This window comes from Lissotriton vulgaris, chromosome 4_1 (genome assembly GCF_964263255.1).
Source record: "Lissotriton vulgaris chromosome 4_1, aLisVul1.2, whole genome shotgun sequence".
NCBI lineage: Eukaryota > Metazoa > Chordata > Amphibia > Caudata > Salamandridae > Lissotriton > Lissotriton vulgaris.
In genome coordinates this window covers 1,562,435,415-1,562,457,659 of record NC_141691.1, presented here as the reverse complement: position 1 = coordinate 1,562,457,659, position 22,245 = coordinate 1,562,435,415, and the positions used below count along the sequence as shown (strand labels likewise).

General features: G+C 46.4%; 1 protein-coding gene across 1 annotated transcript in view; it reads right to left on the bottom strand.

The window, feature by feature from the left end:
* LOC147724241 (lectin-like) overlaps nt 1-22,245 on the bottom strand; it is a 112,688-nt gene that overhangs the window by 21,247 nt on the left and 69,196 nt on the right. The window contains exon 4 of the mRNA XM_086966978.1: nt 10,988-11,099. Within this exon, the coding sequence (XP_086823104.1) occupies nt 10,988-11,099 (112 nt within the window). The remainder of the gene's footprint in view (nt 1-10,987; nt 11,100-22,245) is intronic.

Below are 22,245 nucleotides of genomic sequence, written 5' to 3'. Positions count from 1 at the left end.
ACAAAGACTTGCAGTGCTGCATAACTTTCCTGGAGGAGTGGCATAATTTAATTATTTGTTAGTAGTTAAAAGAGTAATGTGGAATTACTAAATTCCTCCAATTTCATCAGTGAAATTAAAAATTCCACCAACTTCTATTATTGATGTACATTTTGCATGTGTTATTGGTGCATGTGTGCTATTTTGAACATGCATCAGTTGTTTGATGTTGTCATTACAGCTTCATTCTGGAATAAACCTGGTTTGGTCTGGGTCAATGCATCCCTGTATGTAGGGATTGAGGTGTGCAGCCAGTAGACTTGGGAAGAGAAGAGCTTGGCATATATGTTAAGCAAGGATATCGGGCGGTAGGAAAGACATATTGCCTGATACTCACAGGCTTCGCAATCACTGTGATTAGACCATCTTGCATCCAACTCCCTAAATAAGTTGCCTAAGGGCTCCAGCAGTGGGGATAGTTGTGTGCCAACGTCTGTGTAACAATCTGCTGGGAACCCATCTATGCTGGGCACAATACCCATCTGTGGTCACAGAATTGTGGCAAGTACCTCATTCACCCGTATTTCTGCCTTTTCGGAGTGTGCTTCTGATGTAGGGAGATGTACAGTGTGCGCGGAGAAGAGATATGAGTATGTGACAACGAATCAAATATACTGTATTTATACAATTAAGTCCATTAAAGTGCAAAGTGTCATAAAAAGATTAAAAGAAGGATCAATACATAATATAAGTATGTGGCCCGTGGGTCCATTGATTCTGTGCTCCAGAGGTCAGTATAAAAATGTTTGAATGCTTGTTCTATGTCGTGGTCAGTGAGTGCTACCGAGCCTGTTTGAGTATATATATTCCCTGAACTCTATGTTTGTGTGCCTCAGCTTGGAGCTTACGTGCAAAGAGTTGTCCTGCCTTATTACCACTGATGCTAAATCCCCGTTTAGTGTGAGGAGGGCTAACTTAGCTCAGTCCATGTCAAGAGCCCTGAATTGCTTACGGGCCACGGTCAAATGGAGGCGCACTCTATGGTGCTGGTTCGATTATGTGCCTCCTCGAGTTCTTGCACATGGTTTTACGGGGCAGTCCTCTTGTCCTTCCTAGTCCCGGTCCGCTTAGTCGATATGGCCAAGAAGGAACCTTGCTACACTGCCTTTGAGATGTGCCATAGTATTGTGATTGGAGTGTCATTGGAGTTGCACATCTGAAAGTGGTGGCAAATCATCTCGTTCATTTCTTTGATTTTAGATGCATAAGAAAGGAGGGTGTGGTTGATGTGCCATGTTTTATAGGCAGTTGGGCCCCATGAGTGTGTTACAGCAGCATAATGGGAGCATGGTCTAGAAGGGCAGAGACCCTCATATCAATGACAACATTTGCTGCCCCAAGGCGGGAGGATAGCAAAGAGTAGTCTATGCAGGGGACCTATAACATAGGTGGGATGCAGAAAAGAAAGAGTACTCTCTCGGTGTGGGGTGGTGAACCTGCCGAGGCATCTATGAGGCCCACCTAATAAAATGCCACCTTGTCCAAGTTCATAACTATCCCAATCTTTGGGTCAATCTCTCAAGGTCAGCATTAAAGACCAGCTTAATGTCTCTCCATATTGTAATGTCTGCATCTGTGGATGGCGTGACTTGATTAAGGGACTGATAGAGGAAGTGTTCCTGTTGTTCATTAGGTGTGTAAATAATAGCAATCATAAAGGTGTATGTTAAGAGGGTAAGTCGTAACACCTGGAGTCTGCCCGTAACTTCGGCTTGGGTCTTCAGCATCTGTCCCTGGAACCTGGAATCGAGGAATATAGCCACACCTGCTTTCTTACAGGGGCCTGATGAAAATTATTGTTGGTCAAACAAGCATGATTTTAGCTGTCTCCAATCCTTCAGTAGAGGTGCATTTCTTCTAGTAGCCATATTTCGCAGCCCATTTGTTTTGTTTGTGGCAGGAGTTTTAGGGGCCGGTGTGTTTATGGTTGGCGTGTTTGCTTTAGGTGTATTTGGTGCGACATTGCTCTGCGGGGGAATTGTAAGGACCTTGGGCGTGGGTTTCTGTGCAGCGGGAGCCTTTGGTGCTGTAGGGGCCTTTACTGTGGGTTGCTGTTTAGGCGACGGGCGGGCTAGAGTTGTAACTTTCTATTGTGGAAGCAATGTAGCCGAGGTGTTTATACCCGTTTTTGGCGGTCCCTGTATGGGTAATGCCTTAGGACAGCTAGCAAGTTTTGTCAATTGAGACTCGATGTTAAGCAGTCTAGTTTCTATTGGGCGAATATAGGAATCTAGAAGGGAAGCTATCTCCTTTATTAGCCTTGATGCTTCTCTTTCCTTGCCCGTTGTTAGTGGGGGGGGGATCTAAGGTGATGGTATCTTGGATGTTCTGTGGTGGATGATGGATCGTTATCAAATTATTGGCTGGGTCAGCAATTTGGTGAGATAAACCTGCCGGATTTGTGGTGTCGATCAGATCTATATGATCGACCACTTTGTTGTTTGCAGTATTATCTACCGTTTCCCTATCCTTCCTTTTCTTTATGGCTCCCTCCCTCCTCCCTCTAGCTTGCCTTACGTCTTCCGGGGTGTGGTCAGGGAAAATTTTGGGTGTTTTTTCTAACTCGTTTTCTGAGAATGTTACAGAGAGTTGAGTGGCAGAAAGGTCTACATTATTTGGGAGACTAAGTCTGTTTGTGCCCGCTGTGATTTGGGTTGGGGCAGACTGTATTTCTGGGGTTCTTGCGGTTGCTAGTAGACCCATTGAGGATCGCCTTGCGATTGCGAGTTCAGTTGATACTCTACCCTCAATCAGACTGATACTTTGATCAATGAATGTGTTTGCTTTAGAAATAAAGTCATCCATTGGTCCTAACAGTTTTTCTCCTACCCTGGTTTTTTTGAGTTTTTTTTGCTTACTTCCCCTCGTGTTCATTTTCAGTAGATGGAATATGCTAAGTCTTTAGTTAATAATGATGGATCGTCGCTGGCTTCAGAGAGGTGGTAGGTACCTGTAAAAGGAGTCCGAAGATGTAATGCTTAGAGCAGGGGCGCGGACCGGACTCTCACGTTCTCGAACGGCCTCAAACGGCCCGCTCTTTGCCCGGTCTTTGTCCCGTGCTCCGCCCCGCGCGCGTCCCGCGTCGCGGGTGAAGTGATGGTAAATATGTACTTGTCGGCGGTGGGTGTGTCCGTGGGCGTGGCCGCCGGGGGAAGAGGAACCAGCTGAGCAACGTGGAGATTGCTGGTCCTCGCAGTCCCCCGGCTTGCTGATGGTGTTTGCCCAAGCCTCTACCCTGGGGACTCTAGCTGGGAGCGCTAGGCTTGCCCTGCCGATTGCAGGGCTCGCTCACACCAGCGAGTCCTCGTCAAGGGGAGGCGGCAGCCAGATAAGCAAATTTCTATGTTGCGCGGACCTTCGCTCCGTCCTGGACACAACAGGCAGCAGAGTTCAGCAAAGCAAAGTGAGTGGCACCCGCGAAGCGGGTGTCACGAAAGGTTTTGAATTGGTCAGCGGTGGGCGTGTCCGTGGGCGTGGCCGCCGGGGGAAGAGGAACCAGCTGAGCCACGTGGAGATTGCTGGTCCTCGCAGTCCCCCGGCTTGCTGATGGTGTTTGCCCAAGCCTCTACGCTGGGGACTCTAGCTGGGAGCGCTAGGCTTGCCCTGCCGATTGCAGGGCTCGCTCACACCAGCGAGTCCTCGTCAAGGGGAGGCGGCAGCCAGATAAGCAAATTTCTATGTTGCGCGGACCTTCGCTCCGTCCTGGACACAACAGGCAGCAGAGTTCAGCAAAGCAAAGTGAGTGGCACCCGCGAAGCGGGTGTCACGAAAGGTTTTGAATCGGTCGGCGGTGGGCGTGTCCGTGGGATTGGCCGCCGGGGGAAGAGGAACTAGCTGAGCAACGTGGAGATTGCTGGTCCTCGCAGTCCCCCGGCATGCTGATGGTGTTTGCCCAAGCCTCTACCCTGGGGACTCTAACTGGGAGCGCTAGGCTTGCCCTGCCGATTGCAGGGCTCGCTCACACCAGCGAGTCCTCGTCAAGGGGAGGCGGCAGCCAGATAAGCAAATTTCTATGTTGCGCGGACCTTCGCTCCGTCCTGGACACAACAGGCAGCAGAGTTCAGCAAAGCAAAGTGAGTGGCACCCGCGAAGCGGGTGTCACGAAAGGTTTTGAATCGGTTGGCAGTGGGTGTGTCCGTGGGCGTGGCCGCCGGGGGAAGAGGAACCAGCTGAGCAACGTGGAGATTGCTGGTCCTCGCAGTCCCCTGGCTTGCTGATGGTGTTTGCCCAAGCCTCTACCCTGGGGACTCTAGCTGGGAGCGTTAGGCTTGCCCTGCCGATTGCAGGGCTCGCTCACACCAGCGATTCCTCGTCAAGGGGAGGCGGCAGCCAGATAAGCAAATTTCTATGTTGCACGGACCTTCGCTCCGTTCGGGACACAACAGGCAGCAGAGTTCAGCAAAGCAAAGTGAGTGGCACCCCTAGTGGCACGCCTAGGAGTGTTGGATATCATCGCCCAATGTGCTCCTCACAGACAGTCGGTGCCCTCAAGGGGCTGAGGAATGCCCATGAGTAGCTAGTGTATTTAGGGTGGGCATGCACCGACTGACAGCATCGTAGTGATTTGGCAGTAAAATAAACTGGTTGGCGCCCCCAGGGGCCTCCCCTCCCTCTAGGGGCACTGGGTGTGGTATCTGCACCTTCGGTGTTCATGTGCTTCAGATCTAAGTACTGGCTCATGAGAAGCCCTGTAAGTGACATTCACTGCATTGGTTGCCATGACAACTATTTGGCAGCAACCGTCCCCGTCATTACACTTATGGCCATGTATGATCTGGGAACCTTCTCTGAAGGAGGATCGCCAGTCCTTTGAAAAAACCTGTCTCTGATCGCCATCTTGATGTCCCAAGCTCTCCCAGACCCACCTGTGAAGCATCCTCCCTGGCAGCACCAACAGCTCACATACTGGGTAGGAGGCGATGGACAGCAAGGGGCACACTTAATGGGTGAAGCCGGCATCTACCTCACACTAGATAGCGCTTGCCTCATCTTAACTACTTCTAGCTAGCACCAGACTTGTCCAAGGTAACATCTGCCTTATCCTAGCTAGCATTATACTTATCCTAGCCAGCACCTGCCACAATGAAATGTATGTAATGACACCCAACAACTGCACACAAAGGTGTGTTGTTTTAAAGGGACCAGAACCCCCTCTCCACCATGGATGTGATTACCTTCAAACACTGCAACTACCCATGGGGGAATTCCTTTCCACTCCTCAAGTAAGAAGAGACTTAGAGGAAATGGAAAGAGAGAGAAAGAGAAAACGTAAAAGAGAGTATGTGGGAGGACAGGAGAAAAAGAGTTCTAGAGACTGGAAAGCAAAGAAAGAGAGAGAGGCTGGATTGAGAGAGCATGTGACAAAGACTTGCAGTGCTGCATAACTTTCCTGGAGGAGTGGCATAATTTAATTATTTGTTAGTAGTTAAAAGAGTAATGTGGAATTACTAAATTCCTCCAATTTCATCAGTGAAATTAAAAATTCCACCAACTTCTATTATTGATGTACATTTTGCATGTGTTATTGGTGCATGTGTGCTATTTTGAACATGCATCAGTTGTTTGATGTTGTCATTACAGCTTCATTCTGGAATAAACCTGGTTTGGTCTGGGTCAATGCATCCCTGTATGTAGGGATTGAGGTGTGCAGCCAGTAGACTTGGGAAGAGAAGAGCTTGGCATATATGTTAAGCAAGGATATCGGGCGGTAGGAAAGACATATTGCCTGATACTCACAGGCTTCGCAATCACTGTGATTAGACCATCTTGCATCCAACTCCCTAAATAAGTTGCCTAAGGGCTCCAGCAGTGGGGATAGTTGTGTGCCAACGTCTGTGTAACAATCTGCTGGGAACCCATCTATGCTGGGCACAATACCCATCTGTGGTCACAGAATTGTGGCAAGTACCTCATTCACCCGTATTTCTGCCTTTTCGGAGTGTGCTTCTGATGTAGGGAGATGTACAGTGTGCGCGGAGAAGAGATATGAGTATGTGACAACGAATCAAATATACTGTATTTATACAATTAAGTCCATTAAAGTGCAAAGTGTCATAAAAAGATTAAAAGAAGGATCAATACATAATATAAGTATGTGGCCCGTGGGTCCATTGATTCTGTGCTCCAGAGGTCAGTATAAAAATGTTTGAATGCTTGTTCTATGTCGTGGTCAGTGAGTGCTACCGAGCCTGTTTGAGTATATATATTCCCTGAACTCTATGTTTGTGTGCCTCAGCTTGGAGCTTACGTGCAAAGAGTTGTCCTGCCTTATTACCACTGATGCTAAATCCCCGTTTAGTGTGAGGAGGGCTAACTTAGCTCAGTCCATGTCAAGAGCCCTGAATTGCTTACGGGCCACGGTCAAATGGAGGCGCACTCTATGGTGCTGGTTCGATTATGTGCCTCCTCGAGTTCTTGCACATGGTTTTACGGGGCAGTCCTCTTGTCCTTCCTAGTCCCGGTCCGCTTAGTCGATATGGCCAAGAAGGAACCTTGCTACACTGCCTTTGAGATGTGCCATAGTATTGTGATTGGAGTGTCATTGGAGTTGCACATCTGAAAGTGGTGGCAAATCATCTCGTTCATTTCTTTGATTTTAGATGCATAAGAAAGGAGGGTGTGGTTGATGTGCCATGTTTTATAGGCAGTTGGGCCCCATGAGTGTGTTACAGCAGCATAATGGGAGCATGGTCTAGAAGGGCAGAGACCCTCATATCAATGACAACATTTGCTGCCCCAAGGCGGGAGGATAGCAAAGAGTAGTCTATGCAGGGGACCTATAACATAGGTGGGATGCAGAAAAGAAAGAGTACTCTCTCGGTGTGGGGTGGTGAACCTGCCGAGGCATCTATGAGGCCCACCTAATAAAATGCCACCTCGTCCAAGTTCATAACTATCCCAATCTTTGGGTCAATCTCTCAAGGTCAGCATTAAAGACCAGCTTAATGTCTCTCCATATTGTAATGTCTGCATCTGTGGATGGCGTGACTTGATTAAGGGACTGATAGAGGAAGTGTTCCTGTTGTTCATTAGGTGTGTAAATAATAGCAATCATAAAGGTGTATGTTAAGAGGGTAAGTCGTAACACCTGGAGTCTACCCGTAACTTCGGCTTGGGTCTTCAGCATCTGTCCCTGGAACCTGGAATCGAGGAATATAGCCACACCTGCTTTCTTACAGGGGCCTGATGAAAATTATTGTTGGTCAAACAAGCATGATTTTAGCTGTCTCCAATCCTTCAGTAGAGGTGCATTTCTTCTAGTAGCCATATTTCGCAGCCCATTTCCCTAAGCATCGACAACGGTTCTTGTCATTTGTTGGGGCATTAAGACTCCTGACATATGAAACTGAGTATTTAAAGCATAGAGGGTGGCATTTAGGGTTGGCTGTGTGGAACTGGCATGGGTAGGGAATGACACTGGCTGGTATGGTGAGGGACTGATAGCGCAGCAGACTGTCAAGTAACTGTGCAGATCATCAATCGGTAGGAAAGGTTGGGGTAACTAACAGAATAGTACCCCTGATAGGGGCCTGTGACATGGTGTAAGGGGGGTTTGTGTCTGAGAATATTAGAGGTCCGTATGCCTAAGCTGAGGGAAGGGCTTTCCTTACCTGTCTGTGTGTTTTGCGAAAAAGACTGCGGTCCCCAAGTGCAAGTCATATTGGGAGGAGAGAGACCGTGTACTCAGCATTGCATGCATCCAATTTGCAAAGATTCATTAGCAAATCCTCGATTCTTAATATCATCACAATTAGTACATCACACATCAATTATTAAAAACATCATTCCAGATTTAAAAAAAATAATTAATACAAAAATCTAATTCTTGAAAAATTCTATTATAAGTCCAAAATATTTTCATTTTTAGTTAAGAATTACAATTTATTAATCAGCAGTGAGCCTCGGCAAATAGGACATGCATTAAGGAGTGGAATTATTTAATACACTAAGGGCCAGATGTAGGTGCCCAAATACCGGTCGGAAACGGCCGAAAATACCGATTTTCGGCCGTTTCCGACCGGTATTTGGGCATTGTTATGTAGGGGTGTTGAAAACATACATATTCGGTAATTTTACCGATTAGGTAATTACCGAATCGGTTTTTGCTATTGATTCCTATGGGCTTTAAGGCCCATAGGAATCAATGGCAAATACCGATTCGGTATTTACCGAATCGGTAAATACCGAATCTTACCGATTCGGTAAAAATTACCGATTTTTTATCTACATCTAATTTACCGATTCATAAATACCGAATCAGTAAAATTCGGTATTTATGAATCGGTAAATTAGATTTACCTACATCTAGCCCTAAGAGTCCAGGCTGTTTATGTAGGTTTTTATGAATGTTCAAATGTATGTCCATGTATTTATATTTTGTAAACCATATTCAATATTAATTAGAATACATTTTTTTTAATAAGAATAGAAGACAGGTGTTAACTGGTAACATTGACCAATGTGGCCAATATTATAAGTTTTCAGTGCATACTTATAATATTACAATTGGACATTTACAGGTTGCTAGCATGAAAGGGAATTTGTTTTTCTTAAATGTTTTACCTTCCGTGTCCCTTTTGGCTAAAGAGAGGGACTCTCTTTTATTTAGAATTATCAAAAAGAAGAAATGTTTTCTCCAAAACAGAAAGAACATGAAATACTTCATAGATTCAGTTAGATGTAATAGAAACGTAAAATAAATCAATGGATGTTGAGGAGACTCAGAGAGCAAGGGGTTAGATCAAAATAAAAAGCAGGAGAAGTCACAGGGGAGAATGGTGACTGTGATTGAAGGGCAGATGTAAGTAACTGAAGACAATTAGTGTAAATGAGAAGAGAATCATTAAAGTAGGCTCTGTGGGTGAGAAGAAATGTGGACGAGCCAGAGTGCCCAATAGACCATTCAAACATTGAACCGAGTTACATACCAGGTGCAGCACTTTTTGTGATGCACCGGTGGCATAACATATGCATCACACTGCGGCATATTTACAAAGTGATGCTTCTAAGCAGATGCGTCACTTTCTAAACCCCTAGGGCCTCATTTATAAAAGCCCTGCGCCACAGGTGCATCTCTTTTTCCCATGTTAAAAGTGACACACCGATGGTGCAAGGCCCCTACTCTATATTATATCTGAATCAGGTATAATGTATGCAAGGTGGGAATTCCTTTGCTAAATTGGCTTGTAGAAGGGTTTCAGTGAAATCTATAAGATTTCACTGTGATGCTCCTAGGACGCTAGTGCATCAAATCCTTGTGCCTGCCTCACAGCAGGCGTAAGACTAATAGAGGCCCTTTAGGACACATTGCTGGAGTTGCGTCTGTTTTCAGACACACCCTAGCAATGTGCCATGTTTGCACCTACAGATACGTCAGGAATACTGCTGTATCTATAAATCATTGTGACAGTTCGATCCCCGGCTCCGGCGGTAGGGGTCTGCCCTGAACCATGTGACTCTGGGCTATAGCTCACTTAATCTTCCCGACGGCCCCCAGCGCCTTGACACCTTCGGGACAAAAATACTGGACAGTTACATGGAGCGCTGTACAGTAAATACGGAGCATCCAAGGTGTCGCAAGGAAGGCATGCTGAAAAGTGTTGCATCCCTATTTTCATGCAGCGATGCAGCACTTTTCATAACTGAGGCCCTAAATGAAATATTGTCCATGAAATTGGCTCCTGCAGGCCTGGGTGGGGGAGCGTCTATTTATAAGTGGGAGGTGGCTGCATATTAGAGCAGCTGCTATTTGGTGTAAATAATAATGAGCGAATCACACTTAGATGGCTATATAACATTCTTAATTGGACAAAATAAGCTGTTTTGTATGTGAATGAAACATGATCATGTGTTGTTATAACATATTGACCCTGATTATAAATAGCCCATTGAATTGCAACCCTTGCGCAAACACCTGTTTGTACACGGATATCAATTACGATGCTTATCACTGGATGCAAAAAAGATTGCACCCTTTGTTACACTGCAGCAGTTCAACCTGTCAGAATATGACAATGGGCAAAGGTCAAATATGTACTGGGACATGCAATGGGCACAATTAATTTGCATGTTACTCTCCGAAAACGGAGACTATGCATTAACTATTGCAGCCAATAAATGCCCAACACCTAGGTTCGGACTTTTATCAAATTCAATAATTGTCACAACTGACAGACCCTACTCGTGAAACCTGGATTTGAGCTTGGATAATGCGGTGATGGGATTAGGCAACACAGTCTTCCAGACTTGAGCAAACTCTCGACTGTGCCGCGTTCTGAATGGAAACAGCTGCTTAAAAGGACCTTTCTGCAATGGCTCTGTTCAGTCTGCTCCACTAAGTTTTGCCAGGTGGCCAGCAGGGCTCATCAAAGTGCCAAATGAGTGTCAATGGTAAACGTGAAGGTGTACATATGGATTCATGTGAGCATTAGATACACCAGTTGAGTAGGACCTGTGTAGAGGCGGCCTCGCTGCATAGTGATAAGGGGACCAAGGTGGCATTGACAATACTTCTGTGGAGCGCTATTTTTGCTTGTATTATTGCTGACATCCAGCATTGTTTCAATCCATATCTGGAGCTCCAGTTAGGTGCACAGCTGACAGACACCAAATGGTTAGGGGTCAGGTGACACTCATCACACACCCATTCTTTTGCATTTCTTCGCCTTCTCCACTTCTGTAAATAAATCTTGACCAGCACTTTCTGAGGGTTGTGAGGGAGCTGTGAGGAGGTAGTCATTGAGATAACAGTCACAGTGTGTTGATAAATCCAGAAGGAAGGAAACCTGACCAGGCAAGGGAGGCCTTAGTTAGGGCTTTTGGAAATAACAAATGAAGCGCAAACATCCAGCTTGTGAGGCTTGACGAGGCACTAAATAGTAGGTAAACAGTATACAGAACCATAATCTGGGTAGTTACCGAGTGCTAATCTATAGGAGTTCTCACTTACTTTCATAGTTGAAATACACGCAGGGCTGCCGCCCACCTAGGTTGTCGGGTTGTTTGGTATACCATGCCTGGAAGTTAAACGGAGAGCCATCCGTCCACATGAAGGTCCTATCCTGCAGACAAAGGAGATTGAAAACACACATTTACTGGAATCAGATATGTATTTCTACTTATTTAGGTTGTCCTTCTTTGAAATCTCCCTAAAGCAGACATGTTTGCAGTTACAATATCAGAAGATAATGAAGCAACATGAGCCTATTGGCTGTTTATAAAAAGTTCCCTGTTCAAGGCTCAATCATTGCACCAAATTAAGGGAATATGGTTCTATTTAGCAGTCAATTCAGAACCTGCAATCTATTCTAGCAAACCCCATGCTGCAGTCAGAGCGAGCGGTAAATATTTATCTGTTACATATAAAGGGCTTCAACACAAAGCACCTCTAACAATATCTCTTCATAAGTGAGTATGTTGGAGGGAAATGGAAGATGGGGATGGGATTTGGAGAGAAGGCATTAGAAATAAAATAGAGACAAGGGCTGGAAAGGCAAAAGCTAGGATTTTCTACCGCTAAGTGCAAATAACTGGAACAAATCCCAAGCAAAAATAAATAAAAGAAGAAAGTTCTAGACATGACAAGTCTGCAAGACTTCCAGCAATATGTTTCTGAGAATCACCTGACTATAATGGTCACCACTTCGGGGAATTGTTATTAAACAGTTGTGTTGCCCTTGCGCCACTCAACGGGGTTCAAGAGCGATGCAACTCTAAGTTAGATTTATCCAGTCAGACATGGCCACCTTGCGTGGCCATGGGTGGCTTGATAAATCTGGAGTAAAGCAATGGTCAGTTTTGCTCAGACGCGTAAACGCCGAGCCTGGAAGCAGATGAGGTTTGGTCCATAAATCTGCTTCAAGTCTGCTGTTTGCAGTCTGCTAGAAGGCTGCCACCTGGCAACCACTTAGTCCAGTGCAGTTCAAGGGTGGAATGGCGTCCCCTTGCCCTGAATTTGCAATTAAACATGTCAGACGTTCAGCTTAAAATGGTCTAAACGTGGTATGGTTTTTAATCATGAGTGAGGGCACCACAAATTAAAGACGGATGTAGTGTGCCTCTCCATAACTCATTTTTAATCTTTCTATGTGTTAGAAATGGGGTTTCTGGTTAGCTAGGGTATGCACCTAAGCCAGGCAGAATCCACCAATCTAGTCGGTTAAGGGAGTTGCACACCAAATATAACCCCTGCTCATCCCATTGGTAGCATGTCAAAGCAGTCAGGATTATCCCAGAGGCAATGTGTAAAGCGTTTGCGCAACACACACATGCGCACACATCAGTGACACACTAGGCACGGGGAACATCCTTTACAACACAACTTTTGCAACGCACTACCATTACGACGCAACTTTTACAACGCAAGTTATTACAACGCATTGCGCTGGAGGGTGCTCTAGGATAGGGAATAGTTTAATTACTATCCAACACCTTCCCTACTATCCACGGGGACTGGAGTTGGATTAGTAAATTAAACTAGTCACTATCCAGCGCCCCCCAACGTAAGTCGTTGTAACGACTTGCGTTGTAAAACCTGCGTCGTAATGTCATGCGTTGTAAAAGCATGCGTTGTAACGTCATACATCCCTAGGCACACCACAAAAAGGGACTCCACACAAGGTTATATAAAAATATCACATATATTGTATATAAAATATATCAGACCACAATCACATGAATCACTTTGCCGCTACGCATTTGTCATAATAACTCATAGATCATGAATCTCTTTGCCATAAAGCGATTGTCATAACAGGCAGTGCACTTGGTGATTCATTATAAGTTGCATTTGGCATGACGACCAGCATGAAAACATTATGTCTTATATCACAGTTTGTGCAAAAGCTAAATACCTGTAATGTTTCCCCTGTCATAGAAAATATCATTGATGCCTAGTACCACCTTACACCCTCACTGTGCAAATGTAAGCAGTTCCTGAAGTAAGAACACATTTTTAAGTGGCATTACATCTAGGGCATCAAACAAAAATCCAGTAGGTCTGATTAAACCCCAGTGAGGTACTCCCACATCCCCATACTGGGGCTGGTAACGCTGCAATACATAATAAGGCCCAGGAATCACTTACTAGCACTGTGAACCCAGAGGAAGCAGCTTCCCTGCCCTTCTACTACCCTTCGTAGGGAACATTAACGTGGGCCACCCAGGCACCAGCACTCCTGCATGTCTTACGGTGGTTTCTAGCTTATGCACTGAAGTCACTTGGTGATCCTATTACGCTGTTCTTAGCGTTAGGGGTGCAGTGCATTCCTATGTTATACTTCCCCCACCTGCGCTTGATGTAGCTGGGGTCGACAGCCAAAGCCGCACAGACCCCATAGGCACAGTTCCTGCCTCTCAGGGCAACAACGGCACGTAGCGTTTCAATCCCGCTTTAAGTTGACGGTACTTCTGGCTTCCATTGGCATCAAATGGCCTTGTGGAGGTGTGCACCCAGTTCAAATCTGTGGTTGAGGCACTGGGAATTGAGCACAGCAGGCTGAGCATGGCACATAAGGTCTACTCCTGACTCTCGACCACCTGACATGTCCCGGGACTCCTCCAGATATCTGAGCTGTGTCCTCAGTGGCCCAGCAATGCTTCAGCAGGGCAGTCGGCTCTCGGGTGCATCGCACTTGGGTGGGGAACATGGGTCCCAGCTACAGGCCTGCTACTCTTCTTCTTGGCAGGATAAAATACGCCCACCTTGCTCTCAGCTCAGATAGTGCCCTGCGGCTGGGCCAGACTGCCTTTGCCGCACAGTTCCTCTCCAGCTGGCGGAGGTAACGTGAGGGAGCAGGGACTCACTTGAGAATCTAGTCATGGTCCTGGGCTAGAGATCAGCACTCACTACGCACTCCCGACAAGGGGCCCAGGTAGCATTTTCCACATGTACACAAAGGGGATTGGCCACACACTGATCCCTTAGGTACATATAGCACTTACCATGCACTAGCAGACAAAGGCATAACAAGCTCCCTAAGAACTACGTCTGCATAAGAAGGATTTTCACTTTTAAGCACAAAACATTACAGAGACGCACCCTAAAGCGCTCCATGCGCTCTTTTTTGAATAAACAGGGGGCAAGAACAATCCAGTTCTCCTCCTGCTCCAGACAGGAGCAGCAACTGCAGGCCTTTCCACCCCAAAAATATCAGGGGTAGTGCTCCTCATGCAGTTCTGTAGTTTTCCTTTCAGGCAAGTTTCCCTTGAGATTCATCCAGGATCTTCTCGTGAGGTCTTTGATTTCCCTGATACATCCAACAGGAGGCAAGCATACACAGCCCTTGGAGATTTTTTCACAAGCAGGATACCACAGCAGGCTAAAAGAGTCTGTCCTTTTCTGCCACCACAGAGAGAAGCATCAACCGCAGGCTAACCCACTCCTCACAGAGAAAAGGCGGCACTCTTCGCACAGTTCTTCTGCTCTTCTTATTGGTAGGATCCTCTTGTTTCTAGAAGTAATATAAAGTCCTGGGGTTTAAGGTGTTCATACTTATAACTCATGTTGTCATTTTTCTGTTTGTGGCAAGGGTCTCTGGCTCAGTCCAAACCAGTCTTGTCCTCCTTGGTGCAGCATGACCACAGGGGGTGGGACAGCATTGTGCAAAGGAGACACAGCCTATTTAGGTGCAAGTGAAACTCCTTCCACCACTCTAAAAGCAGACCAGGTCTATTCAGCCCAGCAATGAGTCACCCAGGCAAGGCAGGATACAACTCAACCCCCTTATGACTGTCTATAGTGAATGCACACCTGAGGCTCAGCCGGGAACGCGTGCTAGGCTAGCTAATACATTTGCGATTGAGTCTGTTTATTTTTTAAACAATTTGTGATAGTGTGTCATTGCTGTGACTTTTAAAAATATTTCTTTTAAAAACATTTCTGGTGGCAGTGGGATTCTGTAGCTACTGTTTCACCTTTTGCTGCTCTGCGCTGACATTTGAAGTGATTCTTTTTACATCTTTGCCCTACCTGATTTGGCACTCCGGCTAAAAACACTGTTTACAGCGCAGCCGCCATCTTCGGAGAATCAGCGGTCAGCACGCTAGTCTTTTGCGGCCTGTGAGCATAAAACACCCCCTTTCTAGCGCCGCCTTAGATCTGTTCCTGAGGCTCAGACGGGAACGCGCGCTAGGCTAGCTAATACATTTGCGATTGAGGCTGTGTATTTTTTAAACAATTTGTGATAGTGTGTCATTGCTGTGACTTATTAAAACATTTCTTTTAAAAACATTTCTGGTGACAGTGGGATTCTGTAGCTACTGTTTCACCTGTTGCTGCACTGCGCTGTGCTGACATTTGAAGTGATTCTTCTTACATCTTTGTTTTTGGAAAAGAATGGGTTTTGAGTTTAGGGAGCAAGAAGTAATGGCTCTCTGTGCAGTTTGATCTTGTTTCGTAAATGTTTGTGCAGAAGGCACCCGGTGCAGAACAGGTCAGGGGAACACAAACCCAAAGGAAAAAACAACCCCTGTGAAAGTGTAGGGAGGTCTACACCAAATGTTTGAAGAACAGATCCTGTGCACACATAAGTGTAGTTTGTAGTCCTGGAGTCAGGACCTGCGGAAATGCTGAAAGGGTTTTCGTAACGGTTTAAAAGATGCCAAGTACAAAGGTTCAGGGGGTTGAAATGTTTATAAATCAAATGTTGGTCAGTACAGTAATAGTAGCCAGCCGACACGTGTTTCGTCACACCGTGAAGGAGATGTGACTCATCAGGGCTAAGAGGGACAAAAGGAAGGACAAAAAAGGGGAAAGAAAAAAAGGGGGGGTTTCAAAATTGAGAAAAACAAGATTGAATATAAATCGAGGATTAGGAACTAAACATCTCATAAAGATTGTTCTTACAGAATGTGAAAGGTAATAGGTTGTGAGAGTAAAACTAGGTGACTGTGGAAACCCTATGGTGCGTAAAGTCATGTAGTGATATGGCGTAAAAAAGAACAGCGGTACCCAACATAAGTGAAGTGCAGAGTAATGCATTTGAAATCACGGATAAAAGGTATTGAATGGTGCGAGAGAAAAGAGCTCAGGTCTGTTAGTGAGAACCGTCCTGAATGGAGTATCCGGATGACCTAAAAGAAGACAAAAGGGGAGACAAAGACACCTTCCGATAGTCACTGATGTTTACAGCATGGCGCTGGATAATGTGGACAGGTATCAAAAGAAAGTCTGAGTAATGGAGACTCAGAAGATATGCTCTCTCTCGATGTCCTAAAAGAAAGCATGGGAAAAAAAACAGAACATCGGCGTAGGTAAAAGGCAAGTGAAGTGACAGTACGTGATAAAATTGGTGTCCAAGTGTCTGTCATGCTATAGGATAAAGATAGGCACGATATTGCTTGCATTGGTAGCTAGAAATTACATACATATGAAAGCGACTGTTGGAAGCATAAGAAACAAATTGTCTTAAAACATGGTTGATGCCATCAAAACTGTGCTATGTCAGGGAATAGGAGGAACAAAATGGTATCACTTCATGCCATTTGTTGTCAGTCCCTCAGTACTGCTCGGGTTCCGGACTGTTGGAAGCTGGCCGTGGTATTGCCGATTTTGAAAAAGGATACATTGGATCCTACCGGCTCAGCGAACTACAGGCCTATTTCACTGATTCCTTTCCCCATTAAGATCTTGGAGAAGCTGGCTACTAAACATCTGTCCAGCTTTATATAGACTAACATCTGTCTGGACGTAGCTCAGTTTGGCTTTAGGCCAACCCACGGTGCTGAGTCTGCATTGGTGACCGCTTTGGATGACCTTCGTTCGAGTGTCGACCTTGGCCGAGCAGCCTTTTTAGTGCTGCTCGACATGTCGGCCGCGTTCGACACGGTCAACCATGCCATTCTGGTCAGGAGACTAGAGGAAGTTGGGGTGTCTGGTCTGGCCCTGGACTGGTTGGTCTCTTATCTTGGTAACAGAGGCCAGGTGGTAGCCCTGCCGCCCTATCGATCTGACATCAAAAAGGTGGGGCAGGGCGTACCCCAAGGGTCGGCCATTAGCCCCATTTTATTTAATCTATACCTCCGTCCCCTGGTCAGGCTGTTTAAGTCCTTTGGCATTGCGGTCATCAATTATGCAGATGACACGCAGCTTATCTTCTCTTTTGAGGGTAGGGATGCTGTGTCGTAGGAGACTTTCCATTGCTGCATGACAGCTACCGCGGAGTCTAAACTCCCTGCAATTCAACAGCTCTAAAACTGAGGTACTGCACTGTTCGTTGGATCGCATTCCCCGAGCTCTGCCACCGGATTTTTGGCCTTCTTCCTCCCAGGGCTCTGGGTTGGCGGCAGACTCAGTTCGTAATCTGGGGGAAATGTTCGAATCCAACTTACAGTTAGACACGTTTGTTAACAAATCTGTGGCTACGTGCATGATGCTAATCCGCACACTGCGGAAGATTCTATCTTTGCTCCCGGCTCACGCCCGACCAGAAGTAGTGCGTAGTATCATTTTAAGCAGGCTCGATAACTGCAACACGCTACTTCTGGGTGCGCCAGCCACCTTAGTGGGTAAATTGCAGCGAATACAGAACATGGCGGCTAAGCTGGCCCTTTCTAGACGGCGCTCTGATTCCTCTTCCTTGGCGCTCATGGACCTTCACTGGTTGCCAATCGTCCAGCGCATTGATTTTAAAGCACTATGTCTAGTATTTAGGGCCCTTCATGGTCAGGGGTCGTCTCCGCTGCAGGCGATGTTTTCTTGGTATACACCTTCTAGATCTCTTCGCTCTTCGTCAGCTTGTCTGGTGGTAATAGTCATGAGCCCAGGAAGTATTGTAGCTCATGGTCCATGTTGAGCCCGTGCTTGACTGCTTGGAGTCTCATTATCCAGGTGGCTTCAAGCCTTCTTAGTTTGAGTTCTCGGTTTCCACCCCTGGCACAAGGTTCCGTGACGTCTATGCCATAGTAGCTGAGACTCTTGTTTGGTCCTTGCGTGGTGCAGCTGTTGATGTGAATCGCCATGGGATATCTGGCATCTTCATTGTACATTGCCCTACATGCTCCATGATGCGTTCTTTCAAGGATCTAATGGTGCTTCCTACATAGTACTTTTTACAGGTGCACTCGATAATGAAAACAACGTAACGCGTGTTGCAATTGATGTTTCTGTTAATCATGAATTTACGGTTCCTCCAATCCGAGAACTCCTTAATCTTATTGCGAGCCCATTTGCATGCTCCGCAGGAGCCACATTTGCGGAAGCCCTTCGAGTAAGTGTTAAGCCAGGAGAGGGGAGCAATGTTCTTAGGGTCCGTCGGGCTCAGCCTGTTTCTCAATGTTTTGCCCTTTCTGAAGGTGAATTGAGGTCTTGTGGGAATGAGACCCTTGAGTGATGCATCGTTGAGTAGTATTTTCCATTGTTTGTTGCAGCTTTGTCTCATAATTACACTGGTGTGATTATAGTCTGTGATGACCCTTGCTGGTTGTTTAGTAGGGGTGGCCCTGGGTCTGGTGGCGAGTGTTTGTTCTCTCTTAATGGATTTGACTTTGATCGCCGCTCTTTCTATAGTGGCCTGTTTATACCCTCGTTTTTTTAATCTTCCTTCACCGTGTGACGAAACATGTGTCGGCTTGCTGGCTATTTTACTGTACTGACCAACATTTGATTTATAAACATTTCAACCACCTGAACCTTTGTACTTGGCATCTTTTAAACCGTGACTCCAGGACTACAAACTACACTTACGTGTGCACAGGATCTGTTCTTCCTACATCTTTGCCCTACCTGATTTGGCACTCCGGCTAAAACACTGTTTACAGCGTGGCCGCCATTTTGGGAGAATCGGCGGTCAGCGCGCTAGTCTTTAGCGGCCTGTTACTTACTTCCTCTCCTTTTTATCTTACGCATGCCTCTGTGGAAGTGCAGCGGGCGCACCTGATGCGCGCCAAAGGTGCGCCAAAGGTGAGCCCGTCTGCACCCGTCAGCGTCCCGGAGGTGTCGGGTGGCGGGCAGACGGCTGGGTCTCCGGCTACCATTTCCGGTATGGTACTCAAGTACGAGTCAGATTATTTAAAAACTTTAAAGAATAACACCAGCTGCTGCCGTCCTGTGTCCCCCAATAACTTAAAGGGCGACTTCCACTGTCTTAGATGTGGATGGACTCCTCTTCTTGGACTTTCATGTAGGGAATCTCAGTGCTTCCTCAATCCGGTCATTCCGGATTTGTCTGGGGAAAATGTTCCTAAGAATTATCCATGTATGCTACTCAACATGCGGTCCTTGGCAAGCATGCCTTTGATCTCTTTAATTTACTAACTGAGACCAATCCCGCATGTTTGTTCTTGACTGAGACCTGGCTTGGTGATTCCTCTAGCCCTGACTTATCCAATGCTCTTCCTCAAAACTACTACATCCTGAGAAAGGACCAGGTGTTGGGTAAGGGTGGGGAAGTTGCAATGGTAGTGGATAGACGCTACTCCTGCTCAATTGTTCCAACGGATTATATCCAAGGGGTAGAGTCTTTGGGCTTTTGTCTATCTTTCTCGCCCCACCATTCATGTTCTGGGCTATTGGTGTATCGGCCTCAAGGCTTTGTCGGATCTTTCTGTGATTAACTGCATATGGAGGATTGGCTATTATTTATAAGGACTTTTACAGCTGTCGTGTTACTCCCTCGACCACGTTAACATGTGAAAGTTTATACTTTTCTCTGTATTTTTCCCCCACTAGCACTTTCTCTGGAATTTTGGTCTATCGACCACCGGGCTCTCCCGGCGACTTCATTGCCGATATAACAGACTTGGTTGCTAATTCAGTGCTTACCTCAGCCAATTTCACTCTGTTAGGTGATCTAAATTTGCATTTAGACGATCCCCTTGATGTTGCTGCTAATAACCTTCGCCTAAATCTTCAGGCTATTGACCTGACCCAAAAGGGGTTTCAGGCGGCACATAACAGGGGTCATCTCTTGGATCATGTTTTTAGCAATTTAGACAAGCTTTCAGTGGAAACGCCGGTGCTACTGCCTTGGTCGGACCATTTTTTAATCCCCCTCACATGGTCTATTAACACTCCTATTACCGCTCAAACCCACGACAGGCATTGGGGTAGGAAATGGAATGCTCTTCCGCTTCCTACATGGGAACAGGCCCTCTCTGAACAGCCGCCCCGAAAAACTAAGAATCCTGACCTAGCAGTTCTTAATTTTCACAACTGGATTTCCAGCACACTTGATTTAGTCCTCCCGAAGTGTTCTTTGCAAACAATAAAAAGACCAGAAGTTGCTCCATGGTACTCTCCTGCCGTTAGGATGTTGAAACAAGCCTGCCGGAAAGCAGAGAGAGCATGGAGGAAAGACCTCTCTCAACTTAAGAGTTCAGAGTATAGATCAGCGATAAGGCACTATAAGAGCAAGATAAAACTTGCCCAAGCTGAGTTTTATGAAATTAAAATTAATATGGCAGCCAACTCCCCTAGGGAAATTTTTAAAATTGCAAAATCTCTGATATCCCCTCCATCCGAGAGACTACCATCAGAGGGCGCCCAGGCCCGCTGTGAGGATCTTGCCAGTTTCTTCTCTCAGAAGATTCAGGCCATCTATTCCCAACTAGCGATAAATGGCGATGGCCTATTCTCCCCCTCTACTTTAGACTCAGATTTGCATGTATCATGCTCTTTAGTCACTTTCCCACACCTGGATTCCAATACTCTAGATACTTTGGTCCAGAAGGTCACCTCAGGATCCCCAAATGACCCAGCCCCGCCCCAGACCTTAGTAAAAGCAATTGACGCTATTCGCCCGTCTATGCTGGAGGTTCCCAATACCTCCATTACCTCCAACTCTGTCCCATCCACTAGGAAGTGTGCGTTGGTAAGGGCTTTGCTGAAAAATCCGAACTTGGATTCTAACAATCTATCCAATTTCCGCCCTATCTCGCTGCTTCCGTGGATGAGTAAGCTGTTGGAGAGACATATTAACAAAACATTAGGGGACTATTTGGAGTCCAATAAACTTCTACAGGTCTCCCAAACAGGGTTTCGTCCTCAGCATGGCACTGAGACCGCCCTCCTGGCGGTCACAGAGGCAGCCAGAGCTATAATGGACCGAGGTGGAAAAACTGCTATTATACTTCCAGACCTCAGTGCCGCGTTCGACACTGTTAACCATGCCACACTATTACATCGTTTGAAGGGCATGGGGGTGTCGGGCGCGGCCCTGATGTGGCTGACCTCTTTTTTAGAGGAACGCTTTTTCCAGGTATTTGAAGGCGAGGTGGTATCATCAAAGCATCCGCTCAGCTGTGGGGTTCCGCAGGGCTCCTCCCTGAGCCCCACATTATTCAATGTTTATATGCAGCCTCTAGAGAAGATAGTCCTCCCTTTTGGTGTGCGGATTGTCACCTACGCAGACGACACCCAGCTTGTGGTCTCTTTGGACCACAAGGAGGGCTCGTCTAACACCTTGGGCCCGTGTTTAGAGGCTGTTGCTGGGTGGATGCAACTCTCCCACCTCAAACTCAACGGGGAGAAGACCGAGATTATGTTACTAGGTAACTCTTCTCCTACCTCCCTGATGTCGAACTGGCCTTCATGTCTCGGTGCTCCCCCTCCCCCTAAAGACCAGATAAAGAGCTTAGGAATCTGGCTGGATAGAGCACTGGATTTCTCGGTCCAAGCTACTAAAACTGCCTCTGTATGTGTGGGGCTAATGAAAATGCTCAGGAAAGTGCTCCCCTTACTTCCATTCCAGGCGAGAAGGGTCATGGTATCGGCCCTGATACTCTCTCGCCTGGATTATGGAAATGTTTTATATCTAGGGGCCCCGGCAACAGTGACAAAAAAACTTCAATTCACTCAAAACTGTGGCCCGGCAGTGCTGTACCCCTTAGTGTTGCCTCATGCGCCGCCTAGAACCCTTCGTTCGGCTTCATTGCATTTGGCAACCAAGGCAAAAATTAAGAAAGCCCGTTGGGGTGGCCGTTCTTTCACTCACTCAGCGGCGAAGGCATGGAACTCCTTGCCTTTACCCCTCAGACAAAACGACAACCTGATGTCATTTAGGAGAGATTTAAAAGCCTAACTGTTTTCAAAAGCGTACTAATTTCCCCCTATAGCCGGACACAGTAATCAGTCAACAGCGCTGCGAGGCCTCCGGGTGGTTATGCGCTAAATAAGTGGAATTTTTCCTTTCATTTCATCTCTATTTCCCCTATAATTATGAAGTTTAAGCACTGGCTGCTTCTGGGGGACTTCAACATCCATATGGATGT